The sequence below is a fragment of the Phyllobates terribilis genome, unplaced genomic scaffold, assembly GCF_046119375.1.
Source record: "Phyllobates terribilis strain yellow unplaced genomic scaffold, ASM4611937v1 Scaffold_2__4_contigs__length_985480577, whole genome shotgun sequence".
Taxonomy (NCBI): Eukaryota; Metazoa; Chordata; class Amphibia; order Anura; family Dendrobatidae; genus Phyllobates; species Phyllobates terribilis.
The window spans coordinates 436,165,715-436,184,730 of record NW_027362762.1 but is presented as its reverse complement, the minus strand read 5'-3'; the positions used below and the strand labels follow the sequence as shown (position 1 = coordinate 436,184,730).

At 44.0% G+C, this 19,016-nt stretch overlaps 1 protein-coding gene across 4 annotated transcripts in view; it reads right to left on the bottom strand.

Moving 5' to 3' along the window:
* Positions 1-262: 262 nt before the first annotated feature.
* Positions 263-19,016, bottom strand: part of SCML2 (Scm polycomb group protein like 2) — a 102,081-nt gene continuing 83,327 nt past the window's right edge. For 3 of the 4 annotated variants that reach the window (XM_073665376.1, XM_073665378.1, XM_073665379.1), the window contains 6 exons: positions 18,385-18,588; positions 15,908-16,090; positions 12,803-12,913; positions 11,371-11,655; positions 8,393-8,556; positions 263-6,188 (listed from right to left, as the gene is read on the bottom strand). In XM_073665376.1, the coding sequence (XP_073521477.1) occupies positions 6,063-6,188; positions 8,393-8,556; positions 11,371-11,655; positions 12,803-12,913; positions 15,908-16,090; positions 18,385-18,588 (1,073 nt within the window). In that variant the 3' untranslated portion in view covers positions 263-6,062. The remainder of the gene's footprint in view (positions 6,189-8,392; positions 8,557-11,370; positions 11,656-12,802; positions 12,914-15,907; positions 16,091-18,384; positions 18,589-19,016) is intronic. The other variant, XM_073665377.1, reaches the window with a different exon arrangement.

Here is a 19,016-nt window from a genome sequence, read left to right as displayed (position 1 = left end):
ATATCTTTAGGGGTCTAAAATTGGAGGATGAGTTGTTTGGCATTGGTGGGTGCCCATCTTCCTTGGCTTATTTCATGTTATTTTATTGTGTGACCTCAGAACATTGCATTATGCTGAATTACATCTTATCCATAAAACCATATAAAAAAAGAGCACCAGCTAAACATTATGACCAATGCTTATGATCAATACTAAATATCAAGCCTTTCGAAAAGGTTTGATTAATGTGGTTACTATTTACAAAAGAAATACCCAAAATACATAATTTTAAAAACTGAGATTTATCACAATAGTCTCAGAATAGAAGCATTCAGCTGTTACATAATACACATTATATAAAAAAATCATAAAAACAGACAACCAATTTATTAAAGATAAGTACATCCAAATCAAATGAGGTTAAACGTGAGACAAGCACCACTGGAATGGCATAGAAGGGTTGAGCTCAAACTCAAAGCGATGGTTATAGATGTTTTACACTCACCAATACTGAGATGATGTAGATTTCATCTAAAATTAAAATACTTTATGAATTTGGCACTATGAGAAGGAAAGCGGCTAAACATATGTATATTTTGACTGATTAGTCATGGCACTAAAGCTCTAGTGCATTGGTTGCCATCCAAGCTGGCCACCTTAGATCAGAACCATAACGTGGTGCCTCCTTACACAAGCAGTGTGCATATTTCTTAGAGATAAAACTGGATCTTCAGCCTTCACTGGTAAGTCTCAATGTAGACAAAAATAATTCACAATTTTTATATCTTTGTGTAGAAAATAATCTTCCAGTAACTTCTGGTGAAAATCAATTTACGTCTCCTACATTATCTAGATAAAGGGTCTGTGGACACTTGTATATCATTCAGTGAGATGAGAGAACTGCACCCATTTAAGGAATACTAAACAGTGTCAATGAACAAAAAATATATCTTGATCTTTGCTCCTATGTTTCAGGTGGTCAGTCATGTCCCTTTCCTTCTCACTGGTCAGTGTCTGGCTGTAAGACAACTCTCTGCAGCCAATTCTTCCATGTGCTCACTTTGAAGCAGGACAAACCCTGCCCCTTTGCTAAGAGGTCGGGGCTTCAGCCAGTCACTAACTCAAGAAGAAACTGTTATTCAGGAGCTTACTCTTTGGGTTCTCTGCAAGATTTCTACTGGTTTAGGATTATGGAAAAATTCAACAGCTTGACAAACTGTAAGGGCAACTATAGTTCTTGTATAATTTAAACATTAATTTCCATGTTTAGAATTCCTTTTCCCAGCCGCCTTTTCTCTTGGTAATGCTTCACAGCCTTTTTGCAGTGCTAAGAGGCATCACATAAATTATTTCATATGACTGTATGAAATTGAGTAATCGATTGCGAATACATCCAATACTTCAGTTTTTGATGTGGCTAGCATATCTGATAATGCCCTAAGAAAAATCATCTTGGTGACAAGTTCCTTTTAATTGTTCTGTATTTTCTCTTTAATTAACTTAATGGTATAAAAATAATAGAAAAATTACTGTAGGTAAGTACATGGAAGTTTTACTTAGAAAGAGTTCTTATACGGATACTTAAAGGGACTGTCAGCACAGAATAAATGTTTAAACCAAGTACAGGCGCTCAGTGCTTCATGGTCTGGCCAATCATTTATATACACTGTTGCACCTGCTTGTTTTCCATATATATCGGCCCTTCTCTGGCTCTATTAAGCCCGAGCTGTCAATCAAAGAATGGGTATATGAGGGGGTGGGGAGGAGTGTAGATTAAAGTAAGCCAAGCAGGTGGGAAAATGTATTTAAATGATTGGCCCCGCCATAAAGAACCGAGCGGCGGGACTTAGGTGTGTGCCGACAGAGTCCATTTAAGACAAAGATACGATTTATTAATGCAAAATCATGTCCCTCTGTATGCAACTCTTAGGACAAAATGCATACACTGATCTTTATGCATGTAACCATAACTTAGTCATGGCCCAAATATCTACCTAGACATCGTACATGAGTCATTCTCACCCAGACATTTATTAATGCTTCTGCAGCCTCATCGGGATATAGGACACAAATCACCAAGAAGACACCACAGAAGAGGTGAAACCTATCAGGCATAGGTGTAATGTGCAATGTGAATGGCTTAATCAACCACAGTTTGTGAGAAAATCTAAATATAGACAGCATTCCAGATTGCTGAATATTAGATGCGATGATAATGCTATAACTGTTCCTAGTGTGTGCAATATCAGACTATAAGGGGACATCATGGTACACAGTTGCATATCTTCTCTTTCTATTGTTTTACATTTTTATTTCATAAATCAATTGTACACATGAAAATAAGAAATCTCCTGCTTTCTCCGCCAAGACTGATCTATTAGTCTCAGAATGCTCAATTTCTTGAGTAAAATTGGTATTCAACGAAGACAGATTTTTACATTATTGACATAGAACTTTATGAACACCAAGTCCCATCTCCTATGTCAGTAATGTAAAAATATGTGAGAGTGGAGGAAGAAAGATTTTTCTGATAAGATATATTACAAAAGTTTCTTATTTTCTTGTGTACTATTGAATTATTAAAAAAAAAAAAAGTAAAATAACGGCAACTCTTCAATTATCAAATATTAGCCAACCATAAATTGAACAGAACTTTAGTAAATGTCTCCATTATTTGTCATCAGCTCGGATGTCCATCATGATATGAATATCTTTGTGTGAAACCCATCACCAGTGCAATGTATTACATTGGCATCTCCAAGAGTGACGTCATGTACCAAGTCATAGAAAGAGTCATTTGTTACAACTGCCACATTATGCAATCACCCTCATGTTACTTGGGAATGCAGCATCAACAGTAAAAAGGAAACATTTTTAAATTAAATTAAAATGCTTAGAAAAAAAAACCATAGCTGGCAATGGTGCTTTTATACAATAAAAAAATTACATTATATTTCTGCTAGAACCTGAGAAATAACTGAAGTAAGCCTTCCATTGCAAGCTGCGGTAGAAAATACACATTAGCTTTCTTTTTACATATACATTATATCAATTCTATGTACATATACAAAAGGCTGTATGAAATTGAATAAAAAAAACGCATGTTAACACTGCAGATTCCTGTAAGAAATAGTCCTGTCCCTAGCTGCACTATTACATACATTCATTGTTCTGGTGAAATGCAGTGTACATTCTTCTCCCTGATCTAGAAAACTGTTGGCAGCAACACAAAATCATTGGTGCTCAGAGATACATGGCGAGACTGCATTCTCTGTACATAGAGCCCACTACAAGCTGTATGTACTATGAGCAGAGATGAGAAATATGAGAACAGAGACTATACTATATACAATATACACACTGGACACCATAGCGTATTGCATAGAACAGGGAAGGCTTTGCCAGGAACAGATCACTAAGATGAACCCATGAATAGTTCCAAGTACAGAACGTACTGTGCGCCTGGGATATGTGCACTGTACAGATTATTGCTATGGTTTTACACTAGAACTACCTAGGTAATTTGGCCCCATAAACAGAACACAGAGGTAAGAAAATACACTATATGACCGAACACTAGGAAAATATCGCAATACAAGAACAATGTGTGTTATTGAAAGGTAAAAGTGTCAGTGACTACAGGCCACATAGTTACAGCAGTGGGTGATTACTAAACGAGCTTGGGGCATCAGATTCTGATCGGTCTGAATTACAGTAGTGAGCCTTGAGGGGAACTCCGCTCCAAGCGCCATACTTATATTATTAGGGTGTGGATATGGGCATTACTGTATAGGCAGAAATTCTTTAACTTCTCCACAATAGCCCATCAGAATACAAGTTTTTAAAGGACAAGCAAGGTGTGGATTGTCAAGTACGAACCTGACAGGTTCTTTAAAGGTCCGTTCAGATAATTGTGCCTATTATAAGAAATCTCCATAAACCTAAGAGAAGGATACTCTAAAGTAATGTTACTCTTATAATGAACAAGATGTCAAATAATCAGCCAGATTGTCACTTTTTAACACTGTGATACCGAGAGGGAAGATAGGCTTCCAATAATTTTATGGAAGGCGATAACTATAAGCATTACACCCAAATCATTATTATTAGGAACCAGAAGCAATTCACATTGGCAGGAAATATTCCAGATGACTACTACCTGTCTGATCAGGATCCCTACTCTCCACCCCAGCCTGTATGCACCAGGGCAGTGAAGTTGGAGTCGGTGTCCATTTTGGTGGCGTCAGAGTCGGTATAAAATGGACCGACTCCGACTATATAATAAATTGGGTTCATTATTACAATGCGGAATGTGCTGTAAATGTTTTCATAAGACTTTGGGAAAGTTATGAAATGTCCTATACATGTCTGCTCTATTCCTGATCTTAGGATGTAGGCTTTGAATAGAGATGAATCTGTGCTGCACTTTATGTACATGCTCAGTAGTGAGATGAATCTGTGCTGCACTTTATGTACATGCTCAGTAGTGAGGCTGTGCTGTGGAGTCGGAGTCGTGAGTTAGGGAAATTGAGGAGTCGGAGGTTTGGCTTACCAACTCCACAGCCCTGGTATGCACCATTATATTACACTTCTATATGAAATATACCTATATAGAAAAGCATATTACATGAGAGCGTCCGTTATCTCCACCTTTCCCTATCATGCTATAGTGATTATGTTTTGGCATTAAGAGAAGAAAAATGGTGAAAAACAAGAGTACCCACCACTAAAAGTGGTAAACCTAGCGGCTTGGGATGCATAGAAATGGACACCTCTCTGCCTGACTTGTCCACTAGTTTTAAGGAATGACATAGCAGTATCAAGCATTAGCCCAATGTCCTCTAATATGGCAACCTGTAAGGTCAACTGATCATTCTTCTTGGTCTGTAGTGTCTCAATTATACAGAAGAGCAATATTATCTTGGATTATTTCAGCTCCAGAAAGGAGTGGAAGGAAAACGTCCATTTAAAGCTTGTATGCAAAGTTTATAAGACAAGTTATATGGAAGGTTCACCGACAATGAGCCAACAAAGCCAGCTACAAAATAGAGAAAAAACATAACCCTGTCACGAAAATACTGAAATTACTTACTTTAGAAGAATTCAGTATTCCCGTGCAACACTGTGAGGCGAATGTCCTTCAGACATCCAATTTTTATCATGGGATTGTAAAACCGTAAAAGAAAAGACCATCCATAATGTTTTCTTATAGAGGGCACTGCCAATGTCGTTCTGCTTCACTAGAAAAGGATTTGCTTCCTCAAAATTAATAAGCAAAAATAAATATTATATGGGTACCGGTCAGACTTTGCTACCTCCTGTAGTTGTTGTGCTTGTATTGCATGAAGCCTAGCGCTACACGGCGACACGTGTCACACGACACTGAAATCACAGTGACACATTGGATGTAACGACTTTCTATGGTGTAGCATTGCGACCTGCGACTGTCCCACAGTCACCTAGAATTCCAAATGTGTTGGATTTTCTGTCGCTGGTCACAAGATACACTTGCTATAGACTTAAATGCAAGTCGCACATGACAAGCGACTTGTCTGTAACTTGGCTGTTGTATAGATGTGTGACAGCAAGTCGCAGACAAGTTACACAAATGTTTTTTGGTTGCACAACTTGTCAGAGAAGATGTTGACACACAGCCCAAGCCTAAGGAGTAGCTAAGTCCGATACTCATTATTGGGACGAATGTACAGCCGATACTAGAGATACAGCCTGGTAAATAATGAAAGGGAGCAGCGCCTCATACAGCGGGGTTAGGGAGAGCTGGAGACCACCATGCTCAGCGATGGCCATCCTATCCTCAGGATCACCTGTACAACTTCCCTTCTCTACAATGAAAACTGCTTTGGGGGCTAGCCTTTTGGTTTGTAGTTTGGCAGGGATTTGTACTGGAGGTGTTACATGTTTGTCGCTTACAAGCGCCACAGTAGTGATCGACAACAGAGGGATACCAAGGTGTACAGAAAAATACTTTACATATTTAGTGTCTGCATTATATTACAGAGGAGGTATATTGTAGAGCAGAAGAAGTCGGCTCTGAGGTAAATCCAATAGTGTCACTTGTGTCCTCAATATTTCCCCTGTTTGAGTCTTTCAATGTGATAACATAGTTTCAATGCTGGGCCAAGTTTCAGTCCCATATATTTCATGATCATATCACTCCGAAGTAACAAAAAAGCGGGTCCATCAATTTCCTGAGGGGAGAAAAACAAATTGCACAAAATTAATGTATTGTCATCTAAAAATGATTAGCTCTTCAGTACAGCACATAAATAACACCGCATATCTCATTAGGGCATTTACTGGATCTCCAATGCGTTATCACTTTTGATGTGTGTTATTTCTCTTGGAAATCGTTTATTTCTCGCTTCATTTTTGGCAATAGGACTTAACTTTTAACACTCCGGTATGTAGTCCTCAGGAAGAAGCCAGTCCAGCTGAGAATGGCGTGACAAACACCAATAAAGCCTTTGGAGATTCAGGCCCTACTCTCTATGCCAGGGGTGCAGAACCTGTGGCCAGGGACAACATGCGACCCTCAACTATCTGCTCAGACATGCGTGACAGTGTATGGTGGCTGCTCATATGAATTTTCCCTTTTAGAGCATAGAGGTGTGTCAGATAGCACCATAGATATTAAAGGGAACAAATATTAAAGGGAACCTATTAGTCGATTCACGCTGCAGAAACCACGGGCAGGATGAATCAGAGCCAGGTTGCGCAATGGCAGCCAGGTATGTTTTCCTCTGAAATGCTGTGCCCCTGGCTGGCTATTCCCCAGGCCTCTCCAGGCGACTGACAGGTTCCCTTTAAAGGTGTACTGTGTGACCATGTCATCATCAAAATAAAAAGTAGATGAGCTAAATAAGTGGCCAAGCATGAGTGCTACTATAATCATGGCAGTTTATGGGACAAGGGAAAAGCTCCACTGTGTCGGCGTCTCACGTGGGCTACAATGGAGAAAGCCAAATCCATGGTCTCTTCCTTTCTGGATTGTGAACGGGAGTAAAAAGGCCCTCTAGCCTCCTGATAGGTGGGAATCCTAAAAATGGATATTTATACTGGGATGTTTTATTGTGGCCCATGGGGTTGGTTCAATCTGACACTGTGACCCTTAACCAAAAAAAGATTGTGCACCCCTGCTCCAAGTGCTAACAATAAACAGCCTCAGGACACCCACTAGAGTGTACCTCTACATGACAGCCATCACATTCCATGCCTACAAATTAACATCCATTGGAAAAAGCTGGTAATAATCGCTCTGTGTGCATTTGATTCTAGTTGGCCATTATATTAATTCTTTCTCAGCGGTTGTTTAATGGCTGTGCTCGGTTTGTCTAAGTGGGCCTCATGCATGACAAAACAGAAGTAGTCAATCCTATCCCCACAAAAGAGGGGGTTTATGGGTTTACAAACATCAGAATTAAAAAGAGATTTTCTTAAATTGACAACTTGTTTGAATCAAGTAGCCAAATGATGGCCATGGGTCACAGGCTCAGCTTCCTTGTGGAGCTGGGGATGAATGAGAGCAGTTCCGTTGCATTGGTAATATAATATATGGCGCACATTTAAATGAAAGGGCAACCTACTATGGTTGTGGAATTATTCACTGAGGTGGGGGCCCCAGAAGGTAGCATGGCTTGTTGTTTAAACGGGTGGAAACTAATACAATTTTGTGTAACCTGATGAAGCAGTATATTGTATAGCAGATACATTTCCTTTGATTGCTTCTCTACATGCAGCAGCATATACTGAAACTGTGGTATATGCAACCAAAAGATCTAGTACTTCATTCACAAGGCACTTTCTAAATCCTTGTCACCATGTCACACTTTGTGGGAAATTTCCGTTGCGGATTTAGTTACAAATCCGCAGTGAAATCAGCAAGTAACAAATGCGGATTTTGCTTTAGATTTTTTTCCTGCTTCATTTACTAAGCGTTGAATAAGGGGAAACCACAATGAAAAACTGAAAATTAATGAGCATGCTGCAGATTTGAGATTCACACCATGCTTTCACTTTCATGTGACTGGGATTTTGAAAAATTCAATTTCTTGTATTGTAAATAGCTGCGGATTTGCAGTGCGGAATCTGCACAGCAAATCCATGAAGTGTGAACTTGGCCTTAGAGAGCAAAACTAACTATTGCATAATTTTTCTGCAAGTAACTCTAAAGTGTCCGTCACAAGGGGGAAGTAAACCCTTTCATGTGGAAGAGAGATAATAAGGGAGTATGAGCCTCGACAATGCATTACCCTAAAAAGCATCCTACTACTTGGCGGAAAGCTGATTGCTTCTCACTTAACTATTCAGCAAATAAACCATGTTATTAATTCTTCACATCACTTTCCTAACATAACATTTTATCATAGATCACATTTACTAGTACTTCTCTTACATGTTTGCGAAAGAGTTCAGCATGGGGTGCCAATGTTTGGGGATCGGCTTCCTTTACGAAGCGCATGACATCGTCCACTGACCAGGAAGATGGATCTTTACTTTGTGTTCTTGAGGATTCGCGTTCAGAAGAGTTGAGGTCTGGTCCTGTAGTGGAACTTGCTGCTAAAAAAAAAAAAAAGAGAGACACTTCTGTTTACATTGTAGTCATTTGCATTGTTCAAAACCGTTATGGAATACGTGGAACAATGCTGTAATCTAAAATGTTATAGAAATGGGTCCAAATTGCAACGTGTGAGTCTTCAGTTCCCTCTCTCACAAACTGGTAAATGCTAAAGAATGATGAGACAGGAAGAGAGCGTGTCTTACAGAAACCTGCGGTTTTCTATCTATTTACACAATGACTCTCTAATTTGTACTGAAGCTACATTTATTAGTAAAAGGGTGCAAAGCAAAAAATCTTATCTCCCAGGATAAGGATAAGGATAAGTGGCAGGTCTTCATACTAGAATATGAAGACCTGCCGCTCCTCTTACTCCCGGGCACTGGAGCAGGTGATTAGATGCAGGCAAGTGACAGCACCATCTTCTGCCCACTCGCAGACTGTGCAGGCAAGTGACAGCACCATCTTCTGCCCACTCACAAACTGTGCGGGCAAGTGACAGCACCAGCTTCTGCCCACTTGCAGACTGTGCAGGCAAGTGACAGCACCTCTTCTGCCCACTCACAAACTGTGCAGGCAAGTGACAGCACCAGCTTCTGCCCACTCGCAGACTATACAGGCAAGTGACTGCACCAGCTTCTGCCCGCTTGCAGACTATGCAGGCAAGTGGCAGCACCAGCTTCTGCCCACTCGCAAACTGTGCAGGCAAGTGACAGCACCATCTTCTGCCCACTCACAAACTGTGCGGGCAAGTGACAGCACCAGCTTCTGCCCACTCGCAAACTGTGCAGGCAAGTGACAGCACCATCTTCTGCCCGTTCGCAGACTATACAGGCAAGTGACAGCACCAGCTTCTGCCCACTTGCAGACTATGCAGGCAAGTGACAGCACCAGCTTCTGCCCACTCGCAAACTGTGCGGGCAAGTGACAGCACCAGCTTCTGCCCAATCGCAAACTGTGCAGGCAAGTGACAGCACCAGCTTCTGCCCTCTCGCAGACTATGCAGGCAAGTGGCAGCACCAGCTTCTGCCCACTCGCAGACTATGCAGGCAAGTGACAGCACCAGCTTCTGCCCGCTAGCAGACTATGCAGGCAAGTGGCAGCACCAGCTTCTGCCCGCTCGCAGACTATGCAGGCAAGTGACCGCACCAGCTTCTGCCCACTCGCAAACTGTGCAGGCAAGTGACAGCAACAGCTTCTGCCCACTCGCAAACTGTGCAGGCAAGTGACAGCAACAGCTTCTGCCCACTCGCAAACTGTGCAGGCAAGTGACAGCAACAGCTTCTGCCCACTCGCAGACAGTGCAGGCAAGTGACAGCAACAGCTTCTGCCCACTCGCAGACTATGCAGGCAAGTGTGACAGCACCAGCTTCTGCCCACTCGCAGACTATGCAGGCAAGTAACAGCACCAGCTTCTGCCCACTCGCAAACTGTGCAGGCAAGTGACAGCAACAGCTTCTGCCCACTCGCAAACTGTGCAGGCAAGTGACAGCACCAGCTTCTGCCCGCTCACAAACTGTGCAGGCAAGTGACAGCAACAGCTTCTGCCCACTCGCAGACAATGCAGGCAAGTGACAGCACCAGCATCTGCCCACTCGCAGACAATGTAGGCAAGTGACAGCACCAGCTTCTGCCCACTCGCAGACTATGCAGGCAAGTGACAGCAACAGCTTCTGCCCGCTCGCAAACTGTGCAGGCAAGTGACAGCACCAGCTTCTGCCCGCTCGCAAACTGTGCAGGCAAGTGACAGCAACAGCTTCTGCCCACTCGCAGACAATGCAGGCAAGTGACAGCGCCAGCTTCTACCCACTCGCAGACTATGCAGGCAAGTGACAGCAACAGCTTCTGCCCACTCGCAAACTGTGCAGGCAAGTGACAGCAACAGCTTCTGCCCACTCGCAGACAATGCAGGCAAGTGACAGCACCAGCATCTGCCCATTCGCAGACAATGCAGGTAAGTGACAGCAACAACTTCTGCCCACTCGCAGACTATGCAGGCAAGTGACAGCACCAGCTTCTGCCTACTCGCAGACTATGCAGGCAAGTGACCGCACCAGCTTCTGCCCACTCGCAGACTATGCAGGCAAGTGACCGCACCAGCTTCTGCCCACTTGCAGACAATGCAGGCAAGTGACCGCACCAGCTTCTGCCCACTTGCAGACAATGCAGGCAAATGACAGCACCAGCATCTGCCCACTCGCAGACAATGCAGGCAAGTGACAGCACCAGCTTCTGCCCGCTCGCAAACTGTGCAGGCAAGTGACAGCACCAGCTTCTGCCCGCTTGCAGACTATGCAGGCAAGTGACAGCACCAGCTTCTGCCCGCTTGCAGACTATGCAGGCAAGTGAAAGCACCAGCTTCTGCCCGCCTGCAGACTGTGTAGACATCTGGGTGCTGGTTAGCCTACTTCTTTACCTTATGGTCCATACAGGGAGAAGGTAGTATGTAGGTGTACTTCATGCATCATCATAAATATTACTACGATTATACTGGATGATTTTAGCCCCTAGTGTGATGTTGGCGGGAAAAAAACAAATGTCACGGTGGAATCTAATTATTCAAACCCTGACAATAAATGCAATTAAACCCTCCACACAAAGTATCACTTTAATGAATAATTTTAATGAGTCAGAGGGCCTGGACAGTCACATTAAAGATTAATAAATGCATGCAGGGGACATACTGTTAACAGACACTTTATAAAACTAATGTTAATTTGACACTGCCATTAAGCATTATAATGCACACACATCTTTCTGACTTAATAGCATTACAAATAGTGAGATTTCTCTGGCATGGTTTCTGCTATGATTACCTTCGATCCTCCGGTGCATCCGGTTTCTGCCACTTTCATAGTAGCAGCTGTTTCCTGCTGAGCTTGAGGATGATCTACGTACCAAGGGAGTAGTGTTTGAGGTAGGAGTCATAGGCTGGAGCGAAGCCCTGTAAAATGCTGGCGTGTTGCCTGCAGAACGGTACTCGGCTGTGTTAAGGGGTGAAGAACTGGGGGGATTGACAGCGTTGAGTGCTGAATCCATGGATTCTTCTGCATATCTGGGATCGTTTGGATTCTCATGGTCTTGCAGGGGCAAGGTTTCAGCTGTCGGAGAAAAAGACATAAAGACAGAACTAGAACGGATTTACTGCTTACAAAATTAGACCTGAAGCAATGTTCGAGTATAAAGACTGTCCTTTATGATGTGTCAGCCACTACATTGTTCCAAGAAAATCTAATTTGGGATTCTTAGATTTATTTGACATGCATTTTGAATAGTTTTATCAGTGGGAAAAGTTACCTGCAGCAAACTAAGGGAACAGACTGGAACACTGAGGAAAATGGACAGTTCACATTGTAAATCTTTGTTCGTTAGCGATATAAAATGTACAGAAAATGATTAAAGGGGTTGTCTGTTTTGGGACACTTGCTGTAGGGAGCACAAGCAATTTGCTGTTACCCACACTAGGAAACAAACTGCAAGAAAACAAAAGAATAGCAGGGAGCCCCCTGAAAGCAGTACATTGTCTTAAGGCCCCGTCACACTTAACGATGCTGCAACGATATCGACAACGATACGACCTGTCAGGGATCGTTGCAGCATCGCTATGTGGTCGCTGGTGAGCTGTCAAACAGGCGGGCTCACCAGCGATCAGGGGAGCAGCGATATCGTGGAAAGAATCTTTCCACGATGTCCTGCTCCTGGTTACCAGCCTGCTGAAGCAGGAGCAGGCTGGTAACCATGATAAACATCGGGTTACTAGGGGCACACTCGCACCTACTAACCCGTTGTTTATCATGGTTACCACTCTGCTACGGTGAGCGGGAGGTTACCGCTCACCTTAGCAGGCTCGTAACCATGATAAACAACGGGTTACTAGGTGCGCGTGTGCCCCTAGTAACCCGATATTTACCATAGTTACCAGCCTGATCGCTGCTCCCGCTGGTCACACACAGCGATGTGTGCTGACCAGCGGGAGGGCAACGACCAAAAATGGTCCAGGACACTTTGCAGCGATCAGCGACCTCACAGCAGGGGCCTGATCTCGCTAGCGATCTCGCTATGTGAGACGGGGGCTTAAGGCACACAGTGTACAGTATGGGGCAATAAAAAAGGGACTGAAAATTGTTATGGCCCGATTTCTCAGGTACTGACAACACAAGAGTCCGTGCCACTTATAGTGACAATAACTTATCCCCATCATCCTGATCCGACGTTTGTGTAAATGTGCATTCCCTTCTCCTCACACACCTTCTGATGGGTGAGCTTCCGCCCTTGGTAACTTTGGAGAAAGCGGAGCCGTGTAAGGGGGAGACTCCTGTAGGATTCTCTTGTTGTTCCTGTCTGACAATTCTTCTTTTGCTTAAAACAAAATAATAATTTAGAGCTATTTTTGCAATTTTTTGCGCAATCTGTATTTCTAATAAAATGACAATATGCACACCCTAAAAAAATAGAACCACGAGACAAAAAAGACAATTTAAGGGAGTATTTGCCAATTGTTTTTTTTTCCAGGCAGATAAAGGCTACATTTCTCTAGACGTTACAGGAGGAATAAGCAATGGTAATAAATCAGAATACTTAGCCAGTCCTGTAAGGGCAACTGAACAGTTCCTGGAGATGTATAATATGGGTAAAACATCTATAAAGTGAAGAAGGGGTATTACTTTTTAACATCACACCTATGAATTCAGCTAGCTACTGAGGTGAAATCAGTTCATTATATCTAAAGTATTCCAAGAAACTCCTACTATTTCTTGTCAAGTATTCATTAATGGCACTTGTACATGTATCTAAAGAGGACCTTTCATCATTTTTTACATGTTAAACAAGCCACATCATGATGAAGTGGTTGAAGATCTGAATAAAAAACGTATATTTTATTCTCATCTACATTGTGGAGATATTAGCTAGTAAAATTTATATGCTAATTTCCACTATAACCAAGGGGGCGTTAGCAGAGATTCACTTCCGAGGGTGTGTACTCTTTCCCCTGCATGATGCTGACCAATCAAAAGCAGGCAGCATTATGCAGGGTAAAAAAAGAAAACGCCCCCAGAGAAGGTCAAACCCAGTTTCTCGGTATAATATGGTAAGACTTATGGCTAAACAGGTCACACAGATCTCAGTGCCAGCAATTACTAAGCAGGGAAAGGAGAGCAGAGATGTGCGTCATTATAAACATCGCTCTGCGTCAATGTCATTTACTCGGGCACTATATCCTGATACCTAGGATAGATTCAGAGCACTGCAAGTGACAAGTGCTGCTCACACACTACATTTCATTTCACAGCATGACAGCGCAGTAAGAGGAGAGCTGTACTATGCGAGTAGCGCTTGTTACATATAGTGATGTGTATCTATGCCAGGGACAGGGGCATTATTCCCAATGCCTGGGATGGATGCAGAGTGTTGTTTGTAACGACATACACCTCTGCTCTCCTCCCTGTGCCTAATAATCACCAGCAGTAAGAGCTGTGTGACCTGGTTAGACAAAAGTCTTACTACACTGCTCAAAAAAATAAAGGAAACACTTAAACAACAGAATATAACTCCAAGTAAATCAAACTTCTGTGAAATTAAACTGTCCACTTAGGAAGCAACACTGATTGACAATCAATTTCACATGCTGTTGTGCAAGTGGAATAGACAATAGATGGAAATTATTGGCAATTATCAAGACACCCTCAATAAAAGAGTGGTTCTGCAGGTGGGGACCACAGACCACATCTCAGTACCAATGCTTTCTGGTTGATGTTTTGGTCACTTTTGAACGTTGGTTGTGCTTTCACACTCATGGTAGCATGAGACGGACTCTACAACCCACAGAAGTTGCTCAGGTAGTGCAGCTCATCCAGGATGGCACATCAATGCGAGCTGTGGCAAGCATGTTTGCTGTGTCTTTCAGCGTAGTGTTCAGAGGCTGGAGGCGCTACCAGGAGACAGGCCAGTACACCAGGAGATGTGGAGGGGGCCGTAGGAGGGCAACAACCCAGCAGCAGGACCGCTACCTCCACCTTTGTGCAAGGAGGAACAGGAAGAGCACTGCCAGAGCCCTGCAAAATGACCTCCAGCAGGCTACAAATGTGCATGTGTCTGCACAAACGGTTAGAAACCGACTCCATGAGGGTGGTATGAGGGCTCGACGTCCACAGATGGGGGTTATGCTCACAGCCCAACACCGTGCAGGACGCTTGGCATTTGCCACAGAACACCAGGATTGGCAAAGTCGCCACTGGCGCCCTGTGCTCTTCACAGATGAAAGCAGGTTCACACTGAGCACATGTGACAGACGTGACAGAGTCTGGAGACGCCGTGGAGAGCGATCTGCTGCCTGCAACATCCTTCAGCATGACCGGTTTGGCAATGGGTCAGTAATGGTGTGGGGTGGCATTTCTTTGGAGGGCCGAACAGCCCTCCATGTGCTCGCTAGAGGTAGCATGACTGCCATTAGGTACCAAGATGAGATCCTCAGACCCCTTGTGAGACCATATGCTGGTGCGGTTTGCCCTGGGTTCCTCCTAGTGCAGGACAATGCCAGACTTCATGTGGCTGGAGTGTGTCAGCAGTTCCTGCAAGATGAAGGCATTGAAGCTATGGACTGGCCCGCCCGTTCCCCAGACCTGAATCCGATTGAACACACCTGGGACATCATGTCTCGCTCCATCCACCAACGTCACGTTGTACCACAGACTGTCCAGGAGTTGGCGGATGCTTTAGTCGCGGTCTGGGAGGAGATCCCACAGGAGACCATCCGAAACCTCATCAGGAGCATGCCCAGGCGTTGTAGGGAGGTCATACAGGCACGTGGAGGCCACACACAATACTGAGCCTCATTTTGACTTGTTTTAAGGACATTACATCAAAGTTGGATCATCCTGTAGTGTGTTTTTCCACTTTAATTTTGGGGGTGACTCCAAATCCAGGCCTCCATTGATTAATAAATTTGATTTCCATTGATGATTTTTGTGTGATTTTGTTGTCAGCACGTTCAACTTTGTACAGAACAAAGTATTCAATGAGAATATTTCATTCATTCAGATCTAGGATGTGTTATTTGAGTGTTCCCTTTATTTTTTTGAGCAGTGTATATTACAAAGGTAAAGCAGTTTATGACATTCTCTGGGTGAGTTTTCTTTCTTTCCCTGCATTACACCTCCTGCTAATGATTGGTCAACGTAATGCAGGGCAAAAAAGGACACTGCCAACGCCCCCTTCCTGATGAGTTTCTTGCTAAACCAAAAACACTTAATTGATCTTTGGATTAGAATATAGGAATAAACAGCACATTAACATTACTACATCATGATTGCTTCTTGTCATACAAGTGTCAAAACTCCAATATAGGATTCTTACAGGCTTTGCTTCTGTCGTAGTCCGTTGGGCTTTGTGCTCCCCCCATGTATGGGCTAAATGGCTGACTACTGAACAAATTCTCACATTGCAGGCTGTGGCATAATTTTTCCAAGAACCGCAGTACAAATGATGCACTGTTGACGGATGGCAGATGAACGGAGTGCAGCTCACCATCAAAAGAAGCTGTGAATATAGAGAAAGCCATGTGATGGGCAGTCTAAACCTAGCACTGCATATTAAGAAAAAATAGCTAACAATGAGCAGATATGAGAATAGTCAACTTAGATCTGCGGCACATAGGATATTCATTCAATAGATCGGTTAGCAGCATCTCCTATGTTAGGAATGGTAATAGGATTAATAGCAAATATCTCAAAACACAAGAAATTATTACTTACAGAAGGATTTTCCCCTAATATGGAGCTGTTGGTGTCTGCCCCACAGGGTTTTTGCCTTCCTCTACAATCTAGATCAACATGTTAGGCTACAGATTGAACTCGGATCAACTTAAAAAAGCGCTCCCATCAAAGTTTTTATCCTCCTTAATATATTGCAATCATCATATTATATAGCACTGTGTACTTACAATTGCTCATTTCGCCTTTCTACCCAGTAAACTCTTCTCTTTTCTCTGCTCTATGTAGAAACATGAAGTCTCTTGTGTTACGGATCCGGGTGGTGGAACCTCTGTGCTGCGGTGCAAGGAGGGACCAGAGGGGCGTAACTAGGTATCAACTCGGACCGACCAAGGCCGTAGGGCGGCTCAATCGACTCCGTGACCAGGGAAGGAAAGGGCAGAGGGACCAGGTGCTACTCTGGGGACCGATCTTGTAAGAGAGCAGGTGACTCCCACGGGTCAGAAGGCAGAGACTGACCGGTACAGCAGATGAGCACGGCAGGCAGGCTGACGGGAGATCCGGGCAGACAGGCTGGCAGGCACGGTAGGTAACTAGCAGGAGCCTCTAGGTAGGCTGTCAGGTGGTCACGGCAAGTGACAGGCAGGAGCCTCTAGGTAGGCTGTCAGGTCGTCACGGCAAGTGACGGGCAGGAGCCTCTAGGTAGGCTGTCAGGTGGTCACAGCAAGTGACAGGCAGGAGCCTCTAGGTAGGCTGTCAGATGGTCACGGCAAGTGACAGGCAGGAGCCTCTAGGTAGGCTGTCAGGTGGTCACAGCAAGTGACAGGAAGGAGCCTCTAGGTAGGCTGTCAGGTGGTCACGGCAAGTGACAGGCAGGAGCCTCTAGGTAGGCTGTCAGGTGGTCACGGCAAGTGACGGGCAGGAGCCTCTAGGTAGGCTGTCAGGTGGTCACGGCAAGTGACGGGCAGGAGCCTCTAGGTAGGCTGTCAGGTGGTCACGGCAAGTGACAGGCAGGAGCCTCTAGGTAGGCTGTCAGGTGGTCACGGCAAGTGAAGGGCAGGAGCCTCTAGGTAGGCTGTCAGGTGGTCACGGCAAGTGACGGGCAGGAGCCTCTAGGTAGGCTGTCAGGTATACACGGCAGGTGCAGGCAGGAGCCTCCAGGTAACAGGCAAGTTCTCCAAGTAGGCAGGCTAGCCTAGCCCATAGACAGACTGGCGGGTTTGACCGTAGGCAGACCGTCGGGCTGGAGAATGTCCTTGGCAGGCGGAGACAGGTAGCAGGTGAAGGCTCCAGATAAGCGGACTGGCCAGCCCATAGACAGACTAGCGGACTGGGCTGTAAGCAGACTGTCAGGCTGGACCCGTAATCAGGCTGGCAGACTGGACTGATAGTCAGACTGACTAGACTGGTAGTCAGACAGGCAGCAGGACCTGTGGGCTGAAGCAGAGTTTAGCATACAGAGCAACAACCTTGCACAGGCACCTTCATATTGGAGGAGGTGCCTTATATAGGGGAAGTCCTCCAGCCATTTGCCGGGGACTTTTTAGGACGGCGCGCGCGGCCCCTTTAAGAGGGAGGGAGCGCGCTCGCGCCCTAAGCACAAAACCAGTGAAGCTGCTTGCACCAGCAGAAGCTACAGGGAGGCCAGAGGACGCCGGAGCAGGACCGCGGCGGTAAAGGGAGCGGCGTCTCTGCCGGGCAGGAGGCAGAGACGTCGATGCTACATCTTATTCCTATATGACTCAATCTCTTCAATTTCTGACCCAGATGCTCAGTTCCACCCCCCTGCCATAGACTTTTGCAGTGACTCATGACTTGTGCAGAGAAAACTGACCTCATGTTTTTACATAGAGGTTTGAAGGATTCAGCTAGTCTGTTTTTAATCACATGATGTCATAGACCTAATGGAAAACAGAAGAATTAGCTGGGTAGAAGGGCAAAATGAGCAATTGTAAGCACACAGTGCCATATAATATAATAACTGCAATATATTAAGAAGATAACATCTTTGATGGGAGTCCTTCTTTAAGTTTACCTTCAACCTTAAAAACTAAAACTATGACATCTAAAATGTTAGCTGTTCCATATTATGATGTATGTAATGTTACAGAAGACACCTGCCTGTGATAACTTCTCCATCATGATGACCAGACTTCAGGAAGCCAAACACTAGTTTAGAGACGTGAGCACATTCCACACAGGCTTGCACTGCCAGTTGCAGAACTATGTTCACTGGACCTGGCCCAAAATGGTCTGGGAGTAGTAGTACTTTCTTCTTATCCAGATGAGGGCCACAGTTTCCATGTTTGTTCACATAAACGCAAACTAAAAATAAAAAATAGATTTTATTGTAACATGTATGCAATCACATTATCTATGAGGACACGTCTAGTACATAATCGGAAAACAATACATATACAGTACAGACCAAAAGTTTGGACACACCTTCTCATTTAAAGATTTTTCTGTATTTTCATGACTATGAAAATTGTACATTCACACTGAAGGCATCAAAACTATGAATTAACACACGTGGAATTATATACTTAACAAAAAGGTGTGAAACAACTGAAAATATGTCTTATGTTCTAGGTTCTTCAAAGTAGCTACCTTTTGCTTTGGTGACTGCTTTGCACACTCTTGGCATTCTCTTGATGAGCTTCAAGAGGTAGTCATCGGAAATGGTTTTCACTTCACAGGTGTGCCCTGTCAGGTTTAATAAGTGGGATTTCTTGCCTTATAAATGGGGTTGG